The sequence below is a fragment of the Brassica napus genome, chromosome C9, assembly GCF_020379485.1.
Source record: "Brassica napus cultivar Da-Ae chromosome C9, Da-Ae, whole genome shotgun sequence".
Lineage (NCBI taxonomy): Eukaryota > Viridiplantae > Streptophyta > Magnoliopsida > Brassicales > Brassicaceae > Brassica > Brassica napus.
The window spans coordinates 811,050-821,728 of record NC_063452.1 but is presented as its reverse complement, the minus strand read 5'-3'; the positions used below and the strand labels follow the sequence as shown (position 1 = coordinate 821,728).

Below are 10,679 nucleotides of genomic sequence, written 5' to 3'. Positions count from 1 at the left end.
AGAGTAGGTCTAGCTTTGTATGTGCATCCATGATTTGTGGTCCAACGTTTGATACATCAGGAAATATGTACAAGTCAATGCATGAATGACTTTATGTCTAATTAAAGTTCTAAATAAATCCAAAAATATTTGGAATAAGTATTGGAATCTTATAGTTAAAGATTTGTTTTCAATTTAGCTTTTGGTTATTAGTTTTCATTTACATGTTATAAAAGTATGTTTCCAATTTCTTTTGTTTGCACACTTAAACTAAAATACTACCAATATAGGCCATTTGTACATGAACAAAAAAGAATATTTTATTTTTATTTTTTAAAAAATAGCTCAAAAGTGTTAGTATTGAATCTAACTCACACATTAAAGAACGGAAGATTCAGCTCAAACTTAACAACTCAGAAATACCACAACATGGACCATTTGTACATGCTATATAAATATGAAACTATGTTTTTTTTAGAATTACATCTTCTCAAAATGATGATTTGTATACCAAGATCTTTCTTTCTTTGTCCACCCTTTTCGCTCTTGACTCTGTTATTCCTCGGCATGCATCATCCGTCTCTGGTGCCACAAAGCTTTTATTCATGTTATATCAAAACCAGGACAAGTGGCAATTCTTAGTGACAAACCTCGACATAAAACTCCCAGTTACTTATATGATTACCATTGTTCCCTTGCTCAGCTTTCTTTAACATCCTTATCTATTTAATCTTCATCATCTTCTCTCACACCATTATATCCACTTTCTTCTTTCGTACTCCAATCTTTCTCCTGCTTTTGAATTTGTTTTCCTCTCTTTTTCTGCTGAGACAATACTAAGTACTTTTAAACAGGCTGTTACATTTGATATGTGGAAGAAGGGTATGGGTGTGGAGTTTGATGACATGAATGCCAATGATACTTATAATGTTGTTTCTTTGCCTCATGGCAAAGAATGTTGTGGGCTGACGATGGGTTCATGCTCTTAAATATAACTCTGATGGCACAGTGGAAAGATCAAGGGCTCCTTTAGTTGCGCATGATTTTACTCAAAAAGAAGGAGTGGATTACAAAGATACATTTTCTCCACTTGCAAAGATGACTAATGTCAAGATTTTGTTAGCTCTTGCTGCTCGAAATGGTTGGTCCTTTTAGATGGATGTCATTAATGGTTTCTTGCATAGCGAGTTGGAAGAAGAGATTTAATGAGCTACATTGGGTTATACACCTAGTCCAGGAGAATTACTGCCTCCTAATCCAGTTTTTCATTTCACAAGTCCATTTACGGTTTGAAACAGGCTTCTCGACAATGAGAAGTCTGATTTTCTTCAGTTCTTTTGAAGGTTTTCTTTGCTCAGTCACCTAGTGATCATTCTTTGTTTGCTAAGCTTGTGGGATCTTCTTTCACAGTAGTTTTTTGTATGTTAATGATATATTGATAGCAAGAAATGATGATGTTGATGCCATCAGTCTTAAACAAGCTATGCATCAAGATTTTAAGATTAAAGATTTAATTTCAGCTCGTTTCTTTTTGGGTTTGGAAATTTCCCATAACTCGACCGGTATCTCCATTTCACAGCGTAAATATACTTTGGATCTTCTTGCTGGTACGGTTCTCTTGGCTTTTAATCCATGTGATGTTCCTCTTGATCCAACTATACTGATAAACAGCAGTAATTGTACTCCTTTGACGAACATTACCTCTTATCGAGAGCTCATTGGGCGCTTGCTCTATCTTACGACTACTCATCTGGATATTACATTTCTTGTTCATCGACTGAGTCAGTTTCTTTATGCACTAACAAATGTCCATATGTGTTCTGCTCATCATGTTATGTGTTGTCTCAAAGCAAATCCATGACAAGGCATCTTTTATGCTTTTGGTTCTGATCTTTGCTTGAATGCATTCTCATGCGCAGATTGGGATACATGTTCGGATACAAAACGCTCAGTGACTGATTTTTGCATCTATATTGGCTCTTCTTTGATCAACTGGAAGTTCAAGAAGCAATGTACTGTCAGCAGAAATAGCACGGAAGCTTAGTATAAGAGCATGGCTTTGACGACTTTTAAATTGCTTTAGTTATAGCAGTTACTGATTGATTTTTGTGTTGATATTTATGTTCAAGCTAAGCTCTTATGTGACAATAATTCTGCGATGCACGTCACCACCAACTCTTCCAGGGGAGGAAGAAACACATCAAGGTTGAATGTGGGTGACCCAACAGCGATTCTACTATATACCACTTAACTCTATATCTTGGTCCTTATGAATTCCTCTACTTATAACATTTTTTTATTTTGTCTTTTGTGATATCATTCTTAACCCCCTCTTCATCTATTCTCAAAAATATATTTCAAAAGCTTGTTTTACAATGTATTATCCTTTGTTAAATAAGTACCTAAAAGGTAGTTAAAAGTTAAAACCTATAACTAGCATTACTCCTGCTATTTTGTTAACCGAATTAATTATCCTTAAAACCAATCGTTCTTGACATCTCTATGTAGTGTAGCATAATTCCTTTTCGACTAAAATTTATCAATGAAAGTTTAGGGTGAGGACAAGTGGACCACTGCGTCCTTTGTAGAGTTTGTCGCAAAGAGCCTCGTACATTTTTTCATCACGACGCTTTTCCTTCACACATTTTTTTTTATATATAATGTGATATGTTTACACTTTGCTCAAATTGGAGGTATATATTTTTGGTCCATGGGGGATTTTTTCACTAATTATTCTTCAATCTATTTTTATAGCCATCAAAAGATATTAAAAGATAATTTGGTCCCCTTTAGGAAGCAATGCTTAATACGTGTAATAAGACAAATGCTATAATTAATTTATGTTGTGTATATACATTTATACATTTATAGACATTTTTGTCAACGTATTTTGTGTTTGTAGTCATGATATATTAAGAACGTGACAATTTCTACTGATTCTACGAATCTAATTGGGATTGGATTCAGTGTTAAAGTGACAGTGACACACTCATATTTTTACTATAAAGAAACGGTCTGGTTTCATTGGAACTAAATCGAAACTTTAAATGGATAGAAGATTACAATACAAGTGAGAAAACAAATCTTAGTAGGGGTAATTGTCCAGACAGCAGATCCCCAGAAGACAACAACAACAACAAGCTATGAAGCCAAGTATTAGAACAGTGTCAGGAACACGTGTTTATTCAAAATCCAAATATCAGACAAATTCTTGTTTTGTTTTCTTTTTCCTCTGCTACAAAATCTGAGATTTGCAGAGCAAAAAATTTGGCAGGAATGTTCTTGTTTTATCTCCTCAGGGTGTGAAGAATGTACTCAGCGTAAAGGTCCCTATAAGTAATTTTAAAACCAAGATTATTTTTGTGTCAACATATTTGTTAATAAAAATAATTGAAATATCTAAATAAAAAAACTTACATTGAGTACTGAATGGCTTCAACGGCAGGACCATTCGGAAGAAAATCATTTACAGCGACTTCCTTGTTCTCATTCTTCTTGTCTGTTAAATTTTTGGTTAAAGGTAACCGCAAAATCAATGGTTTATTTATTTACTAATGAAGAAGAAAATTAAGATTTAAATATTAAAGAAATAAAGGATACAATCTTCAAAGAATCGCCGGATTTCTGAGAGACGATGAGGTGGAAGTTCTTTGATGTCAGTGTAATGCTTATACTCAGGATCATCAACACAAACCGCAATGATCTTGTCATCTTTTTCTCCCTTTATTACAAGACAAATACTCAGAATGCTTACACAACTTGTAACCCAAAGGATCAAACAGAGATTTGAAATGTTACCTGATCAATCATAGGCATTAATCCGATAGCTCGTGCGCGCAGGAAACAACCTGGAAGCACAGGCTCCTGCCCAGAAACAACTTTCTTTAAGATATGGATTTGGTTTTGTTTTGTTAGTATGGTGAAGCCAAAGATAAGACTTAAAACCTGCATGATGACTAACACATCTAAAGGGTCATTGTCTTCACATAATGTGCGGGGGATAAAACCGTAGTTATGAGGATACACGACCGATGAATATAGAATCCGATCAACCTGAGAGACAAATCAAGTTGTTAGAGAGTTTTCGTTTCCCTGAAATAATATTTGATTGTTTTCTCTAGTTTTTTGTGAACATTTTTTTAAAATCTCTTAAACAGTTTATATTAGGAGACAGAAAGTAACCAAACCACTAGCGGATATGGCTATTATGTGATATAAAGTAACTACTAAGAGCAATCTTGGAGGTTTCTTACTCATAGGTTCTTAAAATACATGTATATATATATGTATATATTATATAGACGTATGTAATTGTGGGATTCTAAGCTTTACAGGAAACCCAACCGAAAGTTTCTTAAGAACCTAGGAGTAAGAAACCCCAATAAGATTGCTCTAACCAGGCAAAATATTACTCTAGGTTATTTTTACCTTGATGAGTCCTGTCTTTTTGTCAAGTTCATATTTGACCTTGCTACCTTTTGAGATCTCAATAACCTAAATTTAATTCAAATATCCAAACGATTCAATATCAGATTCTCTTTTGTGATCTTAACATCATTTCAGATTAACATCACATCATCAAGCATAAGACTTACCACATTGAAGATCGACGGAGCTCCAGGTCCTGCACACAATTTTCATTTTTCCCAAGAATATTATAGTTAAAAAGACTTCAAAATCATTAGCTATAAGACTCAAAACAGAATATATATAAATATAAATATGTTTTTAATAATCTAATGATTAGTGATTTTACCGATTTCAAGATCATGCCATGGATGAGCAGCAACCGATTTCCTTGATAAAGATGAGAGTATCCTCTCGTTCAAACGTGGAGCTGTTCTCTGAAGCTTGTCAGATTGATTCTCTTTCACTTCTTCACTCATCTAACAAACAGAGCAATTCAAGAAAACAAACCAAATGTTTAGATTCAATGACTTGACTTCTTGAGTTCAAGTCTAAATCAGGATATGCTGCTTAACTATTGATTTTCATATTAAATAGGATCCATTACTCAAGAGATTGACCACTCAAAGTCATATTCTACTACAACTAATCAACAAAACCCTACAACATATCGTAATCTATCAATCATCTTCAACCTAAGATAATATAGAGCGTCAAACATCAAAAGATTGAGATCCAAGAAGCAAAAAAGAGGAACCAAAGAAAGTCGTCGTACCTTGGAACAACGGATGTTTCAAGAACAGAACAGTCTTGCGGAAAGTGTGGAGAAAGCCAAATAACAAGGCAAAGAAAACGGTAGAGCGCGTGTTCTGCAATTGCGAGCTATAACCTTATTTATAGAAAGCGAGAAACACGGGCTTAACCGATTAACTAATCAAGATTAATAAACACCGTTAGATCTCTCAAAACTAGGGGCCCACCGTGAAACATTAATCTCAGTCTCTTGAACGATTCTCCGACACACACGTCTCACTCCCTCTTTAACTATATAAACTCAAGTGACAAAACACAAAAGAAAAGCAAGAAAACAAAGCCTTTTTTTTTGTAACAAAATGGCTATTAATAGAATTGCGATTGGAACGCCAGGAGAAGCTAGCGGTCGAGATGCGATCAGAGCGGCTTTTGCTGAGTTTTTCTCCATGGTTATATTCGTTTTCGCCGGTCAAGGTTCCGGCATGGCTTACGGAAAGCTAACCGGAGACGGTCCAGCCACACCTTCTGGTCTAGTGGCCGCGTCGTTGTCTCATGCGTTTGCATTGTTCGTGGCGGTTTCCGTTGGAGCAAACGTTTCGGGCGGCCACGTGAATCCCGCGGTTACGTTTGGAGCTTTTATAGGTGGGAACATAACGTTGTTGAGAGCTATTCTTTATTGGATCGCTCAGTTACTAGGAGCAGTCGTAGCTTGCTTGTTGCTCAAGGTAAGTACTGGAGGGATGGAAACGGCAGCGTTTTCGCTCTCTCATGGAGTCACACCGTGGAACGCAGTCGTTTTCGAGATTGTGATGACGTTTGGGTTGGTTTACACTGTTTACGCTACTGCCGTGGATCCCAAGAAAGGTGATATTGGAATCATTGCTCCTTTAGCGATTGGGTTAATCGTTGGAGCTAATATTCTTGTTGGTGGTGCGTTTGATGGTGCGTCTATGAATCCGGCGGTTTCGTTTGGTCCTGCTGTGGTTAGCTGGACATGGACGAACCATTGGGTCTATTGGGTTGGTCCATTTATTGGTGCAGCCATTGCAGCTATTGTTTATGACACTATCTTTATTGATAGTAATGGACATGAACCACTTCCTTCTAGTGATTTCTAAGTTAGGGTTTTTTTCTTTCTAATTTCTTCAAAAACAAGAAAGCTGGTGTTGTACTAATTAACGGTATTGTGAGAGAGGTGTATGTTTTTAACTCTGATGCGTGTTTTTTTTTAATTATGTTTTTAGTCATGTGGCTAAAGATGTTACTTTTTACTACTTTGTGTTTCTTTAAGTGATTAATAAATAAAATATTGGAATTCCCATATATTTAAATTAGATTGAATTAATTCAATCTGCGGGGTTTACGTAGTATCAGTTCACACGTAAGGAATCATGTACAGCGAAATTGATTGGAGGGTATATTCTTGAGATAATGCTCCCATGGTGACAACAAATAAAATACAATAGGACCCGCCATTATAATACAATTGAGAATATATTATGGATAATGGATGGTTGGTTGGTCCATGCACGTTCTATGTGTGAATCTTAGCTAATGATGTTTTTAGTGGGATATAGGAATTGTTTACGCACAAAAAAACTCAAACAAACAAAACTAAATGCGCACAAGAACAAGAAAACAAAAATATAATGGCTAAGAATTGTTCAATCAATTAGCTAGAGACTATCACAAGATTCTTGCTTCGGCAGTAAATAATTTACGTTTAGGGAAAATGATAAGCCTTCAAAAACATTGTTTGAAAATAATAAAGTGGAATATGAATATATTGACTAATTGCATTCGTATGAACGGTATAACGTCGGTGTCCCGGTTTTTCCTCTAAAACGCGTTTGGAGTTGCATGCACGTTCAACCAAAGTGCGATGACCTGATTTAGTTCTCCCTGCAGTGTCTAATCCGTCAATAATTATGAGTACTATTGTTTTTTTTTTTTTTTGAGTACTATTGTTTATTCATCGTGGATTTATAGAGGGATATATTAATGGTCGTACATAGGATATAGTTTTCTACCATGATATCATATCATTATATCATGCTCAATATTTTATATATAATATAAAATCAGAAGTCGAATCGATAATATTGTGGTATATTTTTTTTTGAAGATAATATTGTGGTATATTACTCCTATTTGTTCACATTATTCGATCGATGAGTTAAAAGTCTACGTAAGTAAGTTATCATTATGTTTAACTAATTATACCGTCACAAGATATTTTAACTCAATTAAATATCAACATACTGTAGTATAATCACGTGCGTTAATCAATTTTCTAAAGAACAATTTCCTAATATTCGTCAAAAAGTCATTACAATAGTTTATATGTCGAATTACTCTTCCTTTTGGTCGGTATCGAATCACCAACTCGTCTAAACCCTATCGTATATATATTAAATGAAATATAAACAAAGTTGATCAAAATTGCCTTTTCTTCAGAAAAAAACAAAGTTGATCAAAATCTCGAATTCATTAGTGGGCTGAAAAGGCTCTATAAGAAGCCTCTCGCATTCACAAATATGACCCTCGGGGTCTACTGAAGATAAAGGTCAGTAATCTCTTATATAATAAAACACAAGTTACCTATCAAATCAAATATTGACACATAGAATTTATTTAGAAAAAAATAATGCCCATTTAAAAAAAAAAAATTCTGGTCCCAATTCTAAAAACTGCAAATACCTAAATTCCTAAATTTTTTCACAATATCACCACTATGTTTAAGATAAAATCACGATCATAATCTGTTTTATTTTCTATTTACCTTTTAATCTTATTTATTTTACTTTTTTCTTAAACCTAGATTTTACTCTCTTCTTCATATATTCATTCTCCTTCTGTTGACTTCCTTTCCTTCTCCTTCTGTCCAGTTCTTCCTCTGAACGGAAACAAATTTTACACACATTTATTATTACACTTATTTTAATAATTTTTAAATAATTATTTTAACATAGATTCAGTTTCCTCTCATTCTCAATTAACAATCTCTTAATTGTTCATTTCAGGTTAAAATGGCACTTGGTTATGCTTCACTTTCGAAACTTAAATTTTCAAAAAAGAATGAGAGATCAAAGGTCTGCACCAACTAAGGTAACGATAAGCATTTCAAATCTATTATCTTTTTTTTTTTTTTTGACATCAACACAAACAGACTCATATTATCTAGAAAATTGATATTTAAAAATATGTTCTTTACTTCTTTGTCCAATATCTAAAAAACTACTTGCCTTGCTTCTGCATTAAAAAAAAACAGAAACGGAAAGGAGAGAATAAAAAAAAGACAAACCAAAAAAGAAAACCAATGCATCTTCTCTGCAACAAACATAAAACACCGACATAACCATACACAAATGAAAATAAGTGGTATCCTGAGTTAGTTTCTGAGTCTCTCTCCTATGTTACTAGAAACTCTATTTTGTTTTTATAGCTCTGAAGAAGTCATATCACATTTTAGCAAAAAAAGAAGAAGAAATCATATCACATGAAAAGCAAAAGCAAATAATTGGTGTTATAGCTACTTTACCAAGGGAAAAGAGTATCAACAGCTATGATGATTCAAATTGGGTATTTACAAATTTCTTTGTTATGGTTTAGAGTATTTCACATATTTATGTTTTCTTATAAAAGAGTGTATTAGAGGATTTTAAAAACTTTTGTAAGTCTTTTATAAAAAAATAACTGTTTTATATACATGTTTAGTTTCATGGTTTTTATTACATTAATTTTAAGTAAATTTATTTTAAGAAGACTTAATTACAAAATAAACACACATAAAACTGATGAATCAGATATGATATTTCTAGGTGGTATGCAGCTCCAAAAAATGTGTTTAAATAAGTTCAATTATTATTAACCAAAAAATAAAACTATTACGATTTTTTTAAAGATAATTTAAATAGCAGAAAAGTTTTCCCGTGCTATAATACTAGTCTTTACTAAAATAGAAAACACCACGCGTCGCTTAAAAATGAAACATACACTCGCTCGTTAATTTCACATGGGGGTGTGTGTGGTCAATACATGATGTGGTAACGTGCCATGCAGAACGTTCGGCTCATCTAAGCTGGGCTTAGGCCCTCTATCTGTAGCTTCACTGGGCTTTAACTTTCTTTATTATGACTTTCTATAGAGCCCAAAAAGAATAGTACACATCATTCAGTAATTATTTTCTTTTTATTTCGGAAAATTATCTGTACTTTACCAATGGTTTGACTTTGACTATAAAATTTGGAAGAGATCTAGGGTTGTTGCCAGTGGATGATGTCAGACGTCTGATTTTGTCTTGCACACAATATTTCAATAATGTGTAATTGCTGTCGGTATAATATTTTTTGGGTTGATATTATTATTCACGTATTTTGTCATTTTATTAATTTTCTGAATAGGTTTCCCGCTTCTGTAAATTTTATTTTCAAAACAGATGATTAAAATACTGAAAACGTAATCTGTAGCAGTAGTAAGTAGGCTGAAGTTTACGTTTTAGATAGAAGTGAGACGGATGTGTCAATGAGACTTAGCTCTGACCATAGACTCCCCTTTGTGATACTTTCGAAACATTGGAATAGTAAATGTTATCTGCCACCTTTCTCATCGTTTTTCTAAGTAAAGTTTTTTTTTTTTTGAAGAACTTTTTCTAAGTAAAGTTAAAAAGTGAAAACTAGTGTCATTTTAGTAAACAGCTATATAAAATCTTGATTTATATATATCATAGGTGGAGGTGGTCCTTCTAATCGAGCGTAGAATTGTCAGACGCATGGATGATATAAGAGCAAGATTAGTGGTGGGACTTTTATCTGAGTTCTTAGATTTTTTTTATTATTATTGGTAATTCAAGGATAATGTAATGAGACTTTAAGCAAAATGATAATTATTGGTAAGACATTTTGTAAAATTTTGAAACAAGGAAAAAGGATTGAAGAAGACACGATGGCGACGACGACGACAGTAAGTTGGGTAGACGATAAATCCACCGCCGGCGTCGGAGATAGATTTAGTATGAGGGGATTATTGGTGGAGAGTGTTGGAGTGGAAGCGATGAAGGGATCAGGTGGCATGACGACCGGTACAGATTAGGTGGTGGTGCTCTGATATCTCTTCCTCATCGGATTCGTATCCGGTCCCGTAGCATTAGTCATCATCATCGTCATCATCGTCAACGCCGTTCACCGAATCTTCGATGCGAAATCTTCAAGACCGTTACATGAGCTAGCGATCTCATTAAGCCACGTGCCTTTAAGGACGTCATCGAAAAGTTCTTAATTAACCCACGTCCTTCACTTTTTCCTTAATTTTGATTTATTTTTTTGATCATTGCCACTAAGCAACTCGATTAAGAATTACCGAGAATGATGCCCTAAGTACCATTACACCGAAATAAAATCTTAATAACAAGAGAATGCGAAGAAGACTGAATACGACTTTTTCTTACGTAATGATGATGTTCAGCTTTAATTGTATTTGTTTCCCTTTCCGTAACCATTTAATAACGGAGTCGAATTCTTAGCATTTACTACTAGAGTAAC

At 34.1% G+C, this 10,679-nt stretch overlaps 2 protein-coding genes across 2 annotated transcripts; one reads left to right on the top strand and one right to left on the bottom strand.

Annotated features, from left to right (window-relative positions):
- Nucleotides 1–3,010: 3,010 nt before the first annotated feature.
- Nucleotides 3,011–5,281, bottom strand: LOC106426584 (soluble inorganic pyrophosphatase 1). The gene is made up of 9 exons (XM_013867300.3): nt 5,162–5,281; nt 4,736–4,865; nt 4,575–4,603; nt 4,408–4,473; nt 3,925–4,032; nt 3,778–3,843; nt 3,580–3,700; nt 3,397–3,478; nt 3,011–3,309 (listed from the first exon to the last, which is right to left on the bottom strand). The coding sequence occupies exons 2-9, from the start codon at nt 4,863–4,865 to the stop codon at nt 3,267–3,269; spliced, it is 645 nt and encodes a 214-aa protein (XP_013722754.1). The 5' UTR covers nt 5,162–5,281; the 3' UTR covers nt 3,011–3,266.
- Nucleotides 5,282–5,417: 136 nt separating this feature from the next.
- LOC106426631 (aquaporin TIP1-3) lies at nt 5,418–6,475 on the top strand. The gene has a single exon (XM_013867344.3). The coding sequence runs from the start codon at nt 5,499–5,501 to the stop codon at nt 6,255–6,257; it is 759 nt and encodes a 252-aa protein (XP_013722798.1). The 5' UTR covers nt 5,418–5,498; the 3' UTR covers nt 6,258–6,475.
- Nucleotides 6,476–10,679: the final 4,204 nt, after the last annotated feature.